Raw genomic sequence first — 19,415 nt, 5'->3', positions numbered from 1 at the left:
GTCTCAAACAACTTTGTGTGTGTATACAGATACGTAAACGTATACACATATGTATATATAGTACATATATATTTTGGTTGAAGTTTTTGCATTTTGTTATATGCATACTGCCTCCACTTTAGAATCTCTCTCTTCTGATATTAGGTAAAGTTAGTCTTCAACTTTGCAAACTGTGCAAGTGATCCCTTATAGTCCTGCCTCTAAATTTGGGAACCTGAGATTATGTGATGACAGGAGTTCATTGAGAAAGATATGACATTCAAGTGTCTTGGTATTATATTCAGTCTTCAAAATACTGATTTCATTTTGAACATTGGGGCTCTTTCAGGTATATTGACAATTTCTAGCTGTCAGAGTGAGTCATTCCTTGACAAAACAGCAGGAGAGTGAGGCCCAGGTTTTCCTAGAATCATAGGAATATAAACAAAGATGCAGCATTTTCTCAGCAAGAGAAAGGTATTAAATGCTGAAACGCAGTTTGCAGCAAGATGCACACCATTGGAGGAGACCTTAATTTAATTTGGGGGAGAAGTTTTCTGAATGAGAATGAGGACAGAACTGATGATGGTGGAATCTGTAAGCTATAAGTAGATTTGTTCAGGTGCCTATGGTTTGAATGTTCTTAATTGTTATCACGCATAAAAGATACCATCAAGGCTAAAAAAACCATCACCATTCTTTTAGTTTTGACTTTTAAAATGCACACACTTCAAACCTCACTGGGCACATTTACAAAATGGATATGTACTTAATTATTCTCAAGCACTTTAAGCCAATGATCTTTACAGTGAGCTGCCCACCCAACCTCATTATGATCATCAGGCAAACAGAGGTACTTCTGTCCAACAGTATCTATGGTTAGAGTCAAGAATATCTCTTACAATCAGGACCATTTTTGGCTAGCAATGAAAATGTACTCTTCCTGCCCCCACTATATTTATGACCATAATCCAACATGTTATTTCTTGAATTTTCCTTATTAGTTGATATATTTAAGCAAATTTAAATTGCACTGCTCCACTAACTAGGTGATATTCTCAAATGGCAGCTTCTTTGACTCTATCTAGGCAGGCAGCAAATCAAGAGACCTATTTTCAGTTTCATCTTGACCTTAGTTTCATTGGTAAAATAAAAGGGATGGGTCAAATGACCTCTAAAGTTCGATGCAGTTCTAATGTTATTTGAAGAGGGTAAATTCTTTCTCTCTTTTTTTTTCCTTTGACTCTCTTTACTCAGACCACTTAGAACCGTGCTTTAAATTTAAAGTTGGAACTGAACTAAGGTAAGGTCATCTGATTCAAATTCTTTCATTTTACATATGAGAAAATGGAGACCTAGAAAGGTTAAGTGATTTGCCTATGATCACAGAGTTAATAAAGGGGGATTTTGAGGACAGATCTTTTACACTCCAAGTCCAGTGCACTATCCACTATAATGTATTGTTTTTGCCCTTCTTCTAGCTCAGAGATTCTTAAACTTTGGATACCGTTGGCAATCTGGTGAAGCAATCTCAAATAATGCTTTTGAATGCATAAACTATAATACATAATGTTACAAAGGAAGCCAATTAAATTGAAATACAGTTATCTATCTATCTATCTATCTATCTAATGTTTATACATCTATATGTGTATCTTATCTATATTTATATATCTTACTATCTCCATATGTCTATATGCAAGCATGTTATCTACCTATTTTTTGTCTATTGATCTGTCCATCCTCCTTTCTGTATATCTGCCTGCACACACATTATCAGTTCTATTTTTTGTCCACCTATAAATCTATCTGTCTTTCATCTATCATCCATCCATTTATCCTATATCAGTTATAGATGTATATCTGTATATATGTCTATGTCTATGTCTATATCTATGTATATGTGTGTATATGTGTTTGTGCTCATGGGTCCCAGATTAAGAACTCCAGTTCCAGTTCTTTCATGGTTAGGTGAATACCAAAAGAGCCCATAAATTTATGGTCATAATTTTCATGAACCAAAATAACACTTCTTAAAATCAGAATGAAGCCATGCTGCTCTCTCAGATCCCTCTCACCATGCCTGCTTTAACTCTACTCAAACCACTCACCATGTCATAGATGAAGTTGGTGATCCAGTAGCAGGTCACTCCTATGCCTGAGATGTGCTGGAGCTGCTTGGCTTTGGTCTGATGTTCCCTTACGACATAGGTCACAAAGCTGGCTGTGGTGACAGAGTAGCCCATCAGGATGGAGAGAGCCACCAAAATATCGATTAAGCTGCTAATCCTATGCCAGGAAGAAGGTGGTGAGAAGGGAACAAGGGTCAGTTTGGGAAGTTCAGTCCCTTCCAAAAAAAAGGAAAGAAAAAAAAAGATTCATGCCTAAAACCATGAAGCAAACAGCTTGTTGAGCTGTATAAGACACAAAAAGTGCGGGTGAGGCAGCCAAGAGGGTGTCTGTTACTTGAAACTGCTATATCCCTGGAATAAAGGTGACTGAAGAGTATCTAAGTTGACTTGGGGTAGAAAAGAGCTGAGGCTCCCCAGGTTACACTATGTATGCAAAGGACGCATTCTTCTCAAAAACAGAGAGTCATTAGAACTTTAGAGAAAAGGTGAAGTGCTAAGGCATTTAAAGACTATATTGACAAAGGCTCTACTGATCTTCAATCAAGGAGCTTCTCTTTGCAACCCTTCTCTGTATCCTTGCAGGAAGGGAGGCCCTTTACCACCTCCACCAGACTGACCTTCATCTATACATGGCACTGAGTTCAAAGGACAGAACTTTGTCTTCTATTACAACAAAGGAAGATAGTGACAAATGTGTCAACTTACGTGGCTTGTTCTTGGTCTTGTACTCCTGGGTATGGGTGGCTATACATGACAATACCTTAAAAGAAGAAAACAATGATCATCATCACAGATGTCACATGCTGACATGTTCATTCCTTATTAAGTAAGAAGTGACATAATATTTTCTTATGTGAACAGCTAAAATTTAACTTTGATTTCATGATCTTGTTTGATAGGAAACATGATTTTCATAATGGGTTCAGTGACATTTTAAATTCAGTATTCACATGTGAAAAAAAAAGTTGTATTCCATGGCTTATTATGGATTCCAGAAATCAATCTTAAAATGACAGGGTTATATGATAAGATTTAAACCAGACCACCTCCAGGGTTATATAATACTAGATTTAAACCAAACTATACTCAATACTTACGTGATTTAAATAATTTGCGGAAGTTTTTCATGCTATTCTTGTGTAAAAGATGAAAAGTAGTACAGGATAGAACAATTAGGTAGATTCACAACTGGTTGAATCCTATAGTTTAAATTGTAAACTCCTTGAAGGCAAAACTATCTTTTGTCTCTTTTTGTATCTTCAGCATTTAGCATAATGCCTGGTACATTTGTTGTTCAGTTATTTCAGTCATGTCTGCCCCTTTGTGACCCAATTTAGGGTTTTCTTGGCAAAAATCCTAGAGTGGTTTGCCATTTCCTTTTCCAGTTTGTTTTACAGATGAGGAAACAGAGGCAAACAGGATTAAGTGACTTACCTAGGTTACGTTTGAGGCTGAATTTGAGCTCATGAGGGTGTCTTTCTGATTCTAACCCAAGTGCATTATCCACTGTGCAACTCAGCTACCCTCACAGTAGGTACTAAATAAATGTTTATTGAATTGAATCGATCAGTTCAGCTGTGTATTGCTCTCTACTCTTGAGTCTCTTGACTCCCTTTGAACTGCCAAATTCTATTGGGCACCACCATTCACCTTCTCCAATCCTATTGACATAATACTGAACAGAGCTAGAGGTAGTCAATCAACCATTCTGCCTGGATTCTCTATAAATTTGTTACCTAATCTCATCTGGGCTTTCAAGTTAGCAAAGCAATCCTTTTACTCCATGCTTATTTTTCCCCTCTTCCTCCCCCCCCCCCATCTTCCTTATAGTGCCTGTGCTAAACTTCTCTTTTTTCTTCAAGTCTTCCACACCACTCTTTCTGCCCATGCTCTCAGTTGAGGACCTTTCCTCACAGTTTACTGAAAATATCTGGCCACTGGACCCAGATGACTCTGGAGGAGAAAGTGAGGCTGGTGACTTTGCACAGCCCTCTGTCACTTAAATCCAATTCACTTGCATGTCATGGCATCACCTTCCTGATGTCATGGTTCTCTTCAAGAACAAAGGACAAACAGCAGCAGCAAAGGTCGTATGAGTGCTCTCTTCTCCCCTCTCTGCATTTCAGAATCTTTAACATCAGATGACCTTCTTTCTTTGCTCCAGTCTCTGATGAGGTGGCTTTTTTTTCTTGCCATGACCAGTTCCTCTCCATGGACCCTTTATTCCATTTCCCCACATCTTCTACGTTGGATTGCCCCCACACTCATCACTACCCTCTCTATTCTTTAATCAGTCTCTCTTCATTGTTTCTTTCCTGTTACCTATAAATACACCCAAATCTCCCCAATTCTGAAACAAAACAAACAAAAAACAACTTTCACTAGACCTTATCATCTCTTCAAGTTATTGTCATATTTTTCTCCTCTCTTTCTAGCAAACTCCTAGAAAAAAATGTCTGAACTTGCTGCTTCCATGTCCTCTCCTTCCACTTGCTAGTCGATCCTTTGCAATATGGCTTCTCAACTTACCACTCAACTGACACCATCGTCTTCAAAGTCGCCAGTGATTTCTTGATTATCTGATCTGATGGTCACTTCTCAATCTTTTTATTCCTCAGTCTCCCCCACCCTTTTGTCCTGGATTCTCCCACCTCTTTGGATTTGTGGGATCCTTGTCTTTCTTGATTTTTCTCCTACCTTTATAATCATTCCTTCTCAGTCAGTCTCTGTTGCTGGATCATCTTCCACATCATACCTCAAAGCTCTGCCTGGGCTTTCTTCTCTCTATAGATAATCTCTTACCTGGTGATCTCATCAGCTCTTGTGAGATATTTCTATTCAGATGACTACCAGATCTACATACCCAGCCCTAGTATCCCTCCTGAGCTCTTCAGTCTTATATCACCAACGATCTAGTAGATTTTTCCAAAATGAAAATCCCATATCCAAAATAGAACTCATTGTCTTTTTCCTCAAAACCAAACCTGTTCTGAACTTCTCTATTATTGTCAAAGGTATCACCATCCTTTCAGGCACTTAGGTTCATCCCTTCAGTGTCATCCTTAACCCCTAATGTCCCCTTACCCCACAAACTCAGTTGACAATTAATACTGTTTCTGTGTCCACACTATTTCTTGCATAGATTATTTTCATTTTCTCTCTACTCACACAGTTACCATCTAATTCAGGCTTTCATCACCTCTTACTGGACTATTACAATAGTTACCTAATAGGTCTCCTATCCTGCCTCCAGGCTCCCCACTTATAAAGTGTTACTGTGTACTGAATAGAACGCTGCACTTAACAGTCAGAAAAACCTGGGTTCAAATTCTGTCTCAGACACTTTCTAGCCCTCTGATCCTGGACAAGTGACTTAACATCTCTGGGCCTCAGTTTTTTCATCTATAAAATGAGGGGATTGAACTGGATGACCTATAATGCCCCTTCCAGATCCAAGTCTAAATGATGTAATGATCCCTCTCTTATCTGTCCTTCATACAACTGCCAAAATGATTTTCCTAAAGTGGTGGTCTAACTATGTCACTCCTACACTTTATAAACTTAAGGCATTTCTTATTACTTTTCCAATGTCTTTCAGCATCTTCAGAACCTGTCCCCAATCCACCTTTCCAGCTTTATTATATATTATACCCCTTTGTGCACTCTATGGTTTAGTAAAATTGGCATGACATTCCATCTCCATTTTTTTTAAAGATTTATTTATTTATTTTGCTTTCTGGAGGGGCAACTGGGGTTAAGTGACTTGCCCAAGGTCACATGGCTAGTAAGTGTTAAGTGTCTGAGGCCGGGTTTGAACTCAGGTCCTCCTGACTCCAGGGCCAGTGCTCTATTCAGTGTGCCATCTAGCTGCCTCCCCATCTCCATTTTTTAAAGGAATCTAATGTATGTTTAGAGCCCTATGGTTACTCTGGAGGCTTGTCATTCATTGTTCATACATCCTGGGTGGTTTGGGGGGCTCAATACTTACTTAATTTAAATAATAGTTTTGATTCTGATTCTACTATTGAATGAAGATAGAGAGGAGTGGATTCTTCATTTTTCTCCTTTGAATTTAAGTATAAATATTAATATTTTAAGATACTAAATATTTTATATTTTCTAAGAAGGTTTTATCATTGAGAGATACCATGAGTGTAACCACACTACACAATGGTATCTTTGACTGACAAATCTAGGAAAACCCTCTAATGCTTGCTAGCTGTATGACCATGAGAAAGTTCATTTGACAATTTATACAGTGGTGATAACACCTGCCTTCCAAGATCATTTGAAATAATCACTTATATTAAGTGTTATGTAATCTCTAAAATATGATATAAATATGAGTTAATATCATTTCTTTTCTAAGTATTTTCTAATAAAATAGATAATTCTATTAACAATTCTTCAAACTTGTATTCAGGATAATTTTAATAAGAAAGATCACAGCAAGCCTGAAATGTCAAATTGTTTGTTGTTCATTCACATTTCTTAGGAACAAGACAAATTATTTGCCACCTAAGCAACGTCTGTAATATTTACTTGTGATACTTCTCACTCTAGTGACCACTGATTTTAACCCTCTAAAAACATTTTATCTGAAAAAAACAGACCTTTAGTTTCCTGGGATGGTACATAACATTTTAATTTCCTCCTCATCCCTTTTAACTGGTGTGTTTTGTTTTTTGATCCAGGCCTGTGGACCAGAAAAAAATGTGGGGTAATCTCTTTCCCCAGATGCAAATCATTAACTCATCTGTCATGCACAGTGTTAAGTTAGAATATTGAGAAGTGAAAAAATTGCTCATGGTTACCCTGTCAGCATTTTTCAGAACCAGGTCTTATGAAGCCTTGAAGCCAAGGCCAGTCTTCTAGCCACTGAACAACTATGCTTTCTAGTTTTTAGTCATAAAAAGAAATTGTCCTAATGACTTGTGAAAGTAGTAATGTTCTATAATCAGTTTGCCTGTATACAAAGAAAGAAGTCCCTTTGTCCTTGGCATAGTTTTATTGTTTTGTAATCTATAAGCCAAGGTTACAATGGTCGTATTAATATCTCCAAAGAGCAAACTAATTATTGAGAAGAAAAACATTAAAAGATAACAGGCAATCTATAAGCATTGTTTAGGAAAACCTTAATTGTTTGGTATTCAGTAATGAAGGCAAGCCTTCACCAAGTCTCTTTAGCAATGAAGAAAAAAAGGAATTTTTATGTCAAATTAACCACTAGAGGGAACCACATGTATATAATAGATATTGACATGGCTAAGCAAAGCTAATTAAAGTATTTTTATTAGCACTAGAGAATTCAAAGAAAATCAATTTTTTCAGGCTAAATGAGATTCCCAGTTCATACAGAATATAATAAAGATGAATTAAGAACAAGCACATTATGGAGAGGGAAAATATAATTAGTTACATCCTTAAATATATTATATATTACCATAGTAGGTTCTCTATAGATTATAAAACAATAAAAATACATAAAGGACTAACAAATTTTCAACTTTGAATAAAATCTAATTTTCTTTTTATAGAAAAAGAAACTAAAATGTTGCAAATCTGTTAGCCATGTAAACCAAAGACTTTTTAAAAGAAAATTATTGAAAGTTGAAGTTTTTGGAGGGGATGAAAACCAAGTTTTTTCTTTGGTATTAATCATTCAACCTGTTCAACTTACAATGCAGACGTCTGCATATTCAAATCTAGAATTACTGATATTTTCTCAGTCTAGGAAAAAGAGCTCCGAAAGGAAAGTTATCCCTGTGTATGTTTTGGTTAAAGGCCTTGTTCCAATACCAAAAGCAAGATCAGTCTCTCATTCAGGGGGCTGCAGACCTCCATGCTATATTTTTATCTCATCATTTCTGAGGTTCTTGTACACCCTGTCATTATTTGTTGCAGCAACAAATGGCTTTTGCTCTAAGTAAGACATCCTCCTGAAAGTCAACTGTTTAATTGTATTTCAAACCAGATTGTGTCAAGCCCACGTGACTTTGGTCCCCATTTAATTGGATTTACCACTTTTGACTATGCCCAGTTATTGATTTCTAGATCTAAGGACTATCAATCACATAATTTTCTCCATAGTTTCTCCTGCTAGGAAAGAGCTAAATCAGGTGGGAAAAATATTATTTTCTCAGACCAAAAGGCTCCTGAAGAACTGGATGTCAGAAAACATTTGATTCCATAGAATACTTCTAGCACTGCCACTATTAATTTGGCACACCCTAATCAGAACCCAGTACTGGAATTTAAGAGAAAGAAGGTAGATATTAACATTTCTAAATATATTGTATCCTTAGTTCCTGCTCAGACTATTTATTCATTTAAAAATTCAATTTTGACAAATAACTGTGTTACCCTTAGTTTCTCCTCCATCTTAAATCCTAGGATGGGTAAGGAAAAGCAATCAGAAAGAGTCCAGAGAAGAAGAGAGAATGGTTGGATGAGCAGTAATTGAATTGGTAAAAATAAATTAGTCTCTTTCAATCTTACTTTGAAAATGATGTGGCACCTCATGAAACTAGTGACTAATAAACCCAGTTAAATGCCCCCTAGCTTTATTCTAAATGCAGATATATTTGCAATTATGTATATCTTTAAAGTAATTTGAGAATAATATGGATAATTCTTAGAAAAAAAAGAAAAAATTAATCACTGATACAAATTCCTGATTGGACATTTTACATCCATTTTCTCTCCTTTCCAATCCATCCTCTGTGGAGCTGCTAAAATAACATTATGAAGCAAATCAAAGGTCTGACTATACCCAGAATACATAGTTCTTGACTTGGCATCTAAAGCCCTTCACAATCTGACTCCACCTTACCTTTAGTTATTTTTGCACATTCCTTCCATCTATTCACTTTGTTCAGTAATTTTTCAGTTATATTTGACTCTCTATTACCCTTTGTGTGTGTGTGTGGGGGGGTTTCTTGGCAAGGATACTGGAATGGTTTGTCATTTCCTTTTCTAGTTCATTTTACACATGAAGAAACTGAGGCAAACAGGGTTAAGTGACTTGCCCAGGATCACACAGCTAGTTAGTGTGCGGGGCTAGATTTGAACTCATGAAGGAGTCTTCCTAACTCCAGGCTTGGCACTCTAACCATTGTGCCATCTGGTTGCCCTTTCATGTACTTTATGGCTTAGCAAAATTGGTCTACTTGCTGTTGCTTGAATTCAGCCTTCTATGTGCCATTGCTATGTCTTGGCAAAGGCTAAAACTCATGATGGGAGTTCATACCCATCTCACCTCTGCCTCTTAGAATCCCTAGCTGAATTCAAGCTTCAGCTCATTGACTCCTTCCTGAAATAATTGTTTACATACTTATGTTCTCACGTGTCATAGTTTCTCCCCACTATCCCCATAAAAAAAGGATATAAACTCTCTGAAGGCAAAAGCTAGTTTATATTTTGTCTTTGTATTTCTACTACCTTGCACAGCATCTTACACATAGTAGGTGCTTAAGAAATGTTTGTGGAGTGGGGTTAAATTATGCATATCTGAAGAAAGGCAAATAAGCATTAGAATCTCGCTCTTTCTGTCTCTCTGTTTCTCTGTCTCTGTCTCTCGGCAATTGGAGTTGCCCAGGGTCACACAATAGTAAGTGTCTGAGGTCCAATTTCAACTCATGTCCTCCAGAGTTCAGGACTAATGCTCTGTCCACTGCATCACCCAACTGCCCCGCTATTAGACTCTCAAAAATGAGATAAGTTCCAGTAGTTCCTCCATCTCAGAGTATTAAAATGATTTTAAAGTTGTAATGCCACCTCCTACCTGAGGCTTCATCCTGATCTCTCTCCAAACCCTCCAGACCTCCTACCCAATTGCCAAGGCCTAACCCCTGGAATGATCTTGTATTTACTACATCTATAATTTGTATTGTCTTGTCTGTATAAAGGTTACACACACACACACACACACACACACACACACACAGAATATAAGCTCCCTGAGACTAGGGACTGCTTTGGTTTTGTGTTTGTATCTCCACTGTATACACAGTATTGAGACTTAATAAATGGATAGGAGGATCATTGATTTACAACCGAAAGGGACCTTTGAAACCATTGAGTACAAAGCTCTCCTTTTACTGATGAGTTCCAAAGAAGTTAAGGGAAGGGATTTACAAATATAAACAGAGGAATTCATATTTTATCATCAGGTAATAGGCAGCTCTTGGAATTTATTGAGTGAGGAAATGACATGGTTAGACCAAGTTTTAGGAAAATCATCACGAAGCTGTGTATAGAAGACAGAGGGAAGAGAAATTACAGGATAAGAGATTTTGAGCTAGATCGGTCAATAGAGCTCAGAGGCCAATAAGCCCACCTCCTCCATCCCCATTTTATAGATAAAGAAACTAAAGCTCAGAGAATTGAAATGACTCACCCAGGATCACACTGCTAGTAAGTGTCTAGGGCAGGATTCGTAGTTAGGTCTTCTTGACTCTAAGCCCAGTGGTCTACTCACTGCATTATACTACCTCAAAAAAGGTTTTTTGGTTGAAAGTGAAGTACACTGAAGTTAAAGTATTCACTAAAGGTATTTCAACTAGCAATTATTAACCATTCATTTTTTTTTTCATTCAGTGAATTTCTACATGTGAGAAAAAAAGGAACTACAGGTCAATTCCTCTTGAAGCAGAAGGAAAAATCTTCACTTTTTATGATGCTGTAGCTTGATATCCTATTTTTGTACAAATAATATGTTGTTACTAACTCATAGCTATGTTAGGTAACTGTCAAAGTAAAAGCATATTTCCCCATCATCAATATGTCTACCATTTCATCTACTAGATAAAGCATATGCCAACTACTCTTTCTATTCATTTTTTTACATCTCTTCTCAATTTTTATTTGGATGATGAAAAATCATCCAAAGCTAGAATAAAAAGTCAGTCAAGAAGTATTTATTAAGCATTTACTATGTTCCACGTACCATGCCAAGCACTGAGTATATAAAGAAGGGTAAAAGAAAGCCCCTACTCTCAAGGATTTCATAGTCTAATGGGGGAGACAATATAGAAACAACTATGCACAAATAAGGCACATATGTATAAATATGCATATTGTATTATTTATATGTGTATGTGTATTTGTGTTTATACATGTACACGTATACACACAATACATACATAAACATATATGTATATAAGTACACATAATACATACACATGCATGTATATGTGTGTATATGTGTGTAGGGTGGACCCAAGATAATTAATAAAATCACAAAGCTTTTTGAATGTGGAAAAATAGAAAGTTTCATTCAGCAAGTCTCAATATAAGGAGCTTTCTTGTGAGTAACCTACCGTGTCTGGTGGCATCATAGTCTGACATGTTAATTCGAAGGAGGAAGTTGTTGAAGCTGTTGAGGTAAGCAGGAAGGGAGTGGTAACCTTCAGGATCATACCACACCTATTGCAATTCCAAGACAAGACAAGATCATCATCACCCTAAATATTAAGTAGGAAAGCTGTATGTTTAACTTTAACTGTTAAATAGCATAAGAAAATTCCTAATGCATTTGAAAATCCAACTTGGAAGCTCATGAGATTTTGAGCCATGGTTCAGAGGACAGGACACAGCTACCTCCATTTGTTTCTACAGGTAGATTTTGAAAGCATATGCACTGGGATGGCATGAACTTGGATTATAAGTTTGAAGAAAAATTAGGGAAATATCATTGTCTCCATGATGGGTCATTAGCAATGCTGAACCTAGAACTAAGATCTGCTTTCTAATAATATCTTTCATATAACTGTGTTGAAGAAACAAAAAATAGCAAACAAGGTTGTTATTTCTTATGAACCAGTGTTTATTTTAGTATAAAAGACACTTCACTTCCCTGTCTTTTCTTCCTCTGTAAATCCATCTATTATTCCTATCTGAGTTTCAACCATGTAGTGAATTACTATATAGGCTGTGTGAAAGACCCAGGCTTTAAAGTGCCTCAATTTTAGAAATTAAACATCTTAAAAATATATAGGGTATTATTATTCAAAGTACTGCGTTTTTCTCTGATTTTTGCTTGTTTGTTATTTTGTCCAATTTTGTAGACCTTGTGATAGGGGAGAAATTTAACATTAAAATGCCACTTGAAGAATAATTAGAAATAAAGTTAAAACATCTTGGAGATTTTTATGTAGGCCAAGTGGGATATAGGACTCAACTTACAAAACTGTACTCATGGGCAAACTTTTCAGAAACACAGGGATTGTGTAAATGGAGGCACATCTATAGCTATATGAAAACAGCTTCAACTTGGACCTTGCACATTTTTAGATTGGAATTGTTTGTAAAGTATGAGGCAAGAGTTAGAAAATACCTTGGCGAGTGTTCTGTTTTCAGGAATGGTTGTTACATCAAAGCGAAGGTCCTTAGTCAGAGGTAATCCAAAACTCCAACCTCCATACCTATAAGAAAAAAAGTTTATATTTATTATAGTAGGGAAAAGGTAATATTTTATTCCTTTCTAGGTAGCCTAAGTGTGAATTTATGCTTTTCTTCTCCCAGTCTTGAGTTTCTCCTATAAATACAATTGTGAAAAAATTTTGGATGAATTACTATCTCTTTTGAGACCCTTTTTTTTCTCATTTGTACACTGAGGAAGTTGGGTAATATGATCTCCATAGTTCCTTTCAATTGTGTCCAATAAGTCTGTAGTCCTATCAACTTAAAAAAAAATCCTTCTTATGCCTTTTAAAAATACTCTTTTAGACCTGTTGACCATTTCTTTCCATTAGTATTTAGGCTAGAAACAAGTTATTGACTGGTTGTTTTTTTTTTTTTTGCAGGCTACAGATATCTGCATGGATTCTATCCCTGTTCAATTGAATATGTAGTGGGCGTCCCCCCCCTCCCCCCCCCCCCCCAAACACTCCTTGGCTAATTGATCGATGTTTTCATCTGATCTATTTTTTCCTTAGTGCTTCAGGAGAAATGTATGGCTGTCCCTGACTCTTGACATACAGATAAACTTATAACGAGAGAATATGGCTTGGGCTATACCAATTGCTCTCACCCTGCAACTTTCTTGACACGTGTCATATGCTAATACCTCTTTATTTACACTTTAGAGACTTTGACTTCAGTTTTTGTCCTCTCTTTCCTACTCCACCACTTTGGTGGGCAGAAGCATATCTGACAGTGCTGGGCTCTACCAACAGGTAAGAATGTGACCACTCAGATTCATACCTGAAATTCTTAGAAATCTTAGAGTATATTTTATATTTCAAATTTCCTTTCTTCAAACCAAATAATTTCAGATTCTTAACTCTTTTTCTTGGATTCAGTTTTATCATTCTAATCTCTTTACTATTTTTTTTTCAGAACCATCAAAAGACAGGTTCAAATGCTAATATGACCCTGGAAAAGTCACACATTCTGAGTTTGTTTCATCTTCTATGAAATGAGGGTGTTGGAATAGATGATCTCCAACTTGACATTTTCTGTCAGGAAGGGATAAAAAAAATTAGGGAAAGTGCTGGTATATATCAGTGATCAATCAAACTCAATAACCCTTCTTCCATATAACTTCATTCATTTTGAGATCACCTTTCCTTTCCTTTTTTTAAGTTATTTTATTCTAAACTTATATGAAATGAACATTTTCACATACATGATAGAACAAAAAATAGTGACTGCACATGAACCTAGAGAGCTCTGTTATTCTAGCTTATTTTTCTTTTTAAGTATATAAGTACAATTTGTAGCTTTCAAAAAGCTTTCCTACTTGTCTGTGCTTCTTTCTAGACTTCTTTCTCTCCTCTTCTCTGCAGTTAAAAAAAAACTCATTGACTTCCTTCCTTCCTTTCTTTCTTCCTTCCTTCTTTCCCTCCTTCTTTCCTTTTTTCTTTCCACACCATATCTCTCCTCTCTCCTCCAACCCCTATCCCTACTGGTAAAAACAATAAGGGAAAACAAAGCCAAATATACGTGAACAAGCAAAATAAATTCTCAAATTTCCTCCTTCCTTTTTATGAATATTATGGAATGAATGGGTTTCCATCTCATAGGATTTGGACTCAAGAAAGTCCTTTAATTCTTTTCTTTGGGTTGACTGCTGATTGTCATCATTGTTTTTTTTTTTATCAATAGTCTTAATCTTGACTAGCTAATCAACAATTCTAAGACTGTTATTAAGAGATAATCAGCTTTTCCAGCTATATACAAATAGTTATTGCCTGGGCTTGCCATACTGTAATCATAGTCCATATAGCCTGGCTACTGATTTAATAGAAGGCATGAGCTTAATTAACATGCTTTCCATATAGTTGATAAGTGTTAGTTTTGGACTCCGGGTCAACTATTTATTTTATTTTTCAACTAAGGAGCATTTATTTCCTCTCCCTCCAATATTTACCTTCTCCAATTAAAGAAACAAACAAACCAAAATCCTTGTAATATAGATATGCATAGTCAAGCAAAATAAATTCCCACTTTATCTAAGTTTAAAAAATGGTGTCTATTTCTACATCTTGAAACCATCACTTCTCTATCAGGAGGTGGGTAGCATAGATTATCATCAGTCCTCTGGAATCATGGTTTGGACCAATTATTAACAAATACTATTACATACAAACTTAAGGTTGATCGTATATCATCAATAGTTCTTCTTTAGAATGCCAAAGCAATGCTAATAGTGCAAGCAATTGTTTGAATTTAACGTTAGCTTTAGAGCAGAGGCTTTAGGGATGTAGTCAACCCAACCTCAGAAATCATCTAGACCAACTTCTTAACTTCACAGATGGGCAAACTAAAGCCAAGAGGGGTGTTATGACTTCTCTGATTTAACAAATAGCTGAGCTATAATTAGGACTCAGGTTCTCCTTTCCTTTATGTAGTACTACTTTCATTATAGGACTCTTTCTGCCCTATGTTGTTTCCAATCTATTTCAAGTATTAAATACTATGCTTCCAAAGAATGATTTAATTTATATTTTGTCAAAATGAACTTTAAAAACATGGCCTTTACTGCTTGTACTTCCACTATATTTTCTTTCTGAAAAGGTATTGAAGATTTAAGTTAAAACGAAAAGAAAATGGAGCCATGTAGAAGTAATAGTGGCAGTTCTGAAATACAAATTGTCTCTCCTTAACCAATAAACAAACACTAGACTGATGCATGGGGTGGGTAGCAAGTATCTCCAAAAATAAAAGGACAAAATCAGTTTAAATAAGCTACTCAAGACATATTATCATGTACTGAAAAAAACAACCTTAAAACTCTATGATAACATTGTAAAGTATTATAAATAGGTTTATTTTTACCTTCTTTGGGTGAATTCATTAGCTGTTGAAATGAGGTAATTTTCTATGTGATGCCCACTGAGGTTATAAAGGACTTGAGAAGAATATGTTCTTCGGTGAGGAGGGGAGTAGTTAAACTTGGGACATTCCTGAAAGAGCAAATTTAAAAAATGAGAGTTACTTCGGATCAGGGCTGAACAAATCAAACAGACAAATGTCAAGAAGCTACTCTCTCACGGTTTGTCTTCAATTGCAACTGTTCCAATGAGATAAGAATGTCTCCTGACTCTAAAGAGCTTGGAAAAAAGTCAACTCATCTGTGCCAAGAAATTAGGACAAATAGCTATTATTTATGTAGAGGACACTTTATTTTCTGATTTGTCTTACAGCCAACAGGAGAGACACAGGTCAACTAGTATGCGACATCCCTTGAATTGTGCTGACAAGTTTGATATGGTGGCAGTGTAAATAACAAACAAACACTAGACTGATTCTGAGCTCCCTTGGTAATACATGGGGAAGAAAGAAAATGTTGCCAAAAAATAAAAGAACAACATTAGTTTAAATAAGCTACTCAAGACACATTATCAGGGACTGAAAAAAATAGCATTAATAGTTTTAGGTGCCAAACTCAGATGCATGAGGCATTAAAATAAAAACAACTCTATTTATGAATTTAATTTTCTGCACTTCCAGGTCCTTAAATACAAAAATCCTTCTTTTGGCTAATGGTTGAATTTATTGTGGTATAGGAATGGAACAGAATATTTATTATGCTGTATAGAATGATGACTACAAAGAATTCAAAGAAATTTGGCAAGGCTTGTATGATCTACATGGAGTAAAGAAATGAGAAGCAGAGAAACAATTTTTATAACAATCACAATATAAATGAAGACAGCATAAAAACAACTAACAAATTCAGAGCAAATGCTATGGCCACTGTTCTTTTCAGAGGTATTATGTTTAAACACACTCTCTTCCTTCTGGTAAAGAGGCAATGGGCTATGGTTAGAGATGGCAGTTTTGATCACATTATCCTTCTTTGCTTAACTTAAAAAAAATTCTTTAGATATGAGAACGTATTATGGTGGGGCAGAGACAGCTGTGAGTAAGTTATTATGGAGTAAAAAAAAAATCCAAAATTCATCAATAAAATATTCCATCAATGAAGCAAGAATTCTTTCATTTCTTCTCTTCTGGTTTCAGTGATAATAGAGGTTTGAAAGATAACTAAGAACTCTTTAATATATTCCCATTCTTGCTCCATGGCTATTTTGAGAGTAATGCTCTCGCTTCTGAATCTTGGATCAGAGTTTACATATCTATGTAGATGGGATCTACATGCTGTCCATCTCCTAATCCTGGAGTACCACAGAGAAACCAATAGACAGAATGGACTGAGTAGAAAAGAGAATCCATCCCTTTTTTGCACCTCCTAAATTTGGTCAAACTGTGATATTAAACTAGCAAACACATTTTGGAACCATTAACTTCAGAGATGTCAAAATTAAACACCACAAACAATAGCTCTGATGGAAAAAAATTTAAATACGAAAATTTTAGTATGCTTACCAAATGTATTATTCATTAGAAAATAGTAAGAAGATTAATACAGGCTATTTTCCAACTATGTTCACATGTTAAAATCCCAATCCATTAGAGCAAAGATAGCTACCACTACTTTATAACTGCAGTAGAATTAATACTTTAGTTAGAATAGACCCTGTAACCACAGGTTTCCAAATCATATATTCTTTTCTTTTGATATAAAGCTTCCAACTAAATGTGGAAGTTCATTACAAAAAAAGAACTGAATATATATTTCACTGATCAATGCATCAAGTGTTTGAATGTGTTGAAACAGACCTGGTTTCTTAATATTTAAATTAATTTGAGAGCATTTCTCATATTTATTAGCACTGCCTCCTAAGAATCTTAGCACAAGAGAACATGTGGTATAGCGGAAAGAACGTCAGACGGGGGGTTGTCATTGAAGAGGGTCAGAAGAAATGAACTCTAGTCCTGTCTCTGCTGTTTACCCACTAGATGACCTCAGTTTCCTTATCTGTAAAATGAGAAGTCATTTCTGGTCCTAACATTCTTGCATAATAAGATTGATCTCACTGCTATGTAGCATAGATTGTCCATTGGCGTCTTTTAGCAACTAAACTGGATGCGTGTAATTGTACAGAGTTGAGTATATTGAAGGAGACCCAAAATGAATTCATATGAAAGTTTTTTTTTCCTTTTTGGAGGGCAATTGGGGTTAAGTGACTTGCCCAAGGTCACATGGCTGGTTTTTGTGTCAAGTGTCTGGGGTCGGATTTAAACTCAGGTACTCCTGGCTCCAGGGCCGGTGCTCTATTCACTGCGCTACCTAGCCACCCCTCATATGAAAGTGTTTAAAGGTAGATAAAAGTGTCATCACTGTAAAACAAGGAGGAATTTTAAAATGCTTAAAATACTCTATGATTAGATTTTGATTCTATAAGGGACCTACCAGAATGCTGACCACAAATATTTCTTTGTCTAATAATCAAGAAATCGTTGCTGAATCCTGCCTATCATCCTCAGTAACATCCTCCATAGAGTGATGGCACTAATAAATTGTATTTATGGAAAGTATTTTTCCTTTGCAGTACAACAGATAACCATCTTGGTTTTAGGATGTCATTATATGCCATTTGGAACAAAATATATTTAGATGTCTTCCCCCATGGGAAGGTATGTTGACAATATAGTGAATCTCAGAAAATAACATGTCTTTTCTCCCTAACCATCTTTAATTTCCCCCGTGAATTTGGGACTCTTAAAAGGTGCTGAATTGATATGCCTGGAAACCAAAGTGTTTATCTTTGGAATAGGGGCAGGAGAAGTGAAGGCAGAGTAATATTTTCTACCTCTTTCAGTAAATGTGCTTTTATTACAGTCTGGAGGTGTTACCAAGAGACATACAGGGCTCTGTTTTAGCCCTAGCTACCTTTTCAGCTGAGCATTATAGGAACTGAGTTGCTGTATTTTCAAGTGTCACAGTTATGCTGACATGTTGTTGTGTCATGCAGTGTTTTGTAGATAGAGCTGAACTGAGACCAAAAATTCATTTTTTGTTAGTTGTGAACAAAGACCATCATTAAATTCCCTTCCTTTAGACATATGACCCAAGATGGATTTAAACCAGTGACCTGTAGGAAAAGACTCTGAAGGTGAAAATCAATATCTTGACATGCCCAGAACCAATCCTATTGACTTATTTGGTTCCTGCATTGAAGTAGCAGAAGCAGCGGCAACAACAATAACAACCTTGTAACCTACATCTATCTTGCATGCTTCAAATTTTCCATTTTACTAAAGCCTTATTCATTATTACCTGGACATTTTCTGAGCAGGAGCAGACACCAAAGTTAGTGATGGGTTCTCCACTGGTATTCCATTGGTCCAAAGTGCCTTTCTTTAAACATCTCCTGTAAGTGAGGATAAATGAGAAGTGAGTTGTCATTTTCCCCCCTGATAAGGTAGATGTCAGAATATAGACACAGGTAAACTAGTCCCAGAGTTGATTTATGAATTTAAAAAAAAATTAACATGTTGTAGCTCTATACATCCCGTAATTTGGAAGATAAGCAAGGGGAGTTTTTAACTGGTTAAGAAGCACTAAGCCAAATTACCCTGAGCTTTGTAGCATCTTGGAAGCTTATTAGAATGGCACAATGAACTAGAGGAAATTGAAGAAACTGATGCATAGTGTTGAAGAGAGACTACTGCAAATTTCACATTTTTTTAGTACATGTTCTTTAGATTAAGAAGCTGAAACATGAAGGAAGGAAAGAAAAAGAAAAGAGAAAAGAAAAAAGGTCTTCTTACGTATCACTGGTATTCAAACATATGGTGTCTATTCCAGGGAAAGTCAGCATTGCAGAGACTAATGGTTCTGTGCTTGGATGGGAGTTCCTAATAGATGAAAAAATACATTATGATTCTTCCATTATTCCTTGACCACACACACACACACACACACACACACACACACACACACACACACAC

General features: G+C 36.0%; 1 protein-coding gene across 1 annotated transcript in view; it reads right to left on the bottom strand.

Annotated features, from left to right (window-relative positions):
* ABCA12 (ATP binding cassette subfamily A member 12) overlaps positions 1 to 19,415 on the bottom strand; it is a 239,402-nt gene that overhangs the window by 29,499 nt on the left and 190,488 nt on the right. Inside the window, exons 35-41 of the mRNA XM_069075204.1 lie at positions 19,236 to 19,322; positions 18,742 to 18,835; positions 15,393 to 15,520; positions 12,448 to 12,535; positions 11,432 to 11,537; positions 2,817 to 2,871; positions 2,091 to 2,268 (exon numbers count right to left, since the gene is read on the bottom strand). Of these exons, the coding sequence (XP_068931305.1) occupies positions 2,091 to 2,268; positions 2,817 to 2,871; positions 11,432 to 11,537; positions 12,448 to 12,535; positions 15,393 to 15,520; positions 18,742 to 18,835; positions 19,236 to 19,322 (736 nt within the window). The remainder of the gene's footprint in view (positions 1 to 2,090; positions 2,269 to 2,816; positions 2,872 to 11,431; positions 11,538 to 12,447; positions 12,536 to 15,392; positions 15,521 to 18,741; positions 18,836 to 19,235; positions 19,323 to 19,415) is intronic.

Source organism: Petaurus breviceps, unplaced genomic scaffold (genome assembly GCF_028583685.1).
Source record: "Petaurus breviceps papuanus isolate PSGF00001 unplaced genomic scaffold, PetGlider_PUasm1.0 90903, whole genome shotgun sequence".
Taxonomy (NCBI): domain Eukaryota; kingdom Metazoa; phylum Chordata; class Mammalia; order Diprotodontia; family Petauridae; genus Petaurus; species Petaurus breviceps.
The sequence above is the reverse complement of the archived record's forward strand: the minus strand, read 5'-3'. Positions and strand labels throughout refer to the sequence as shown.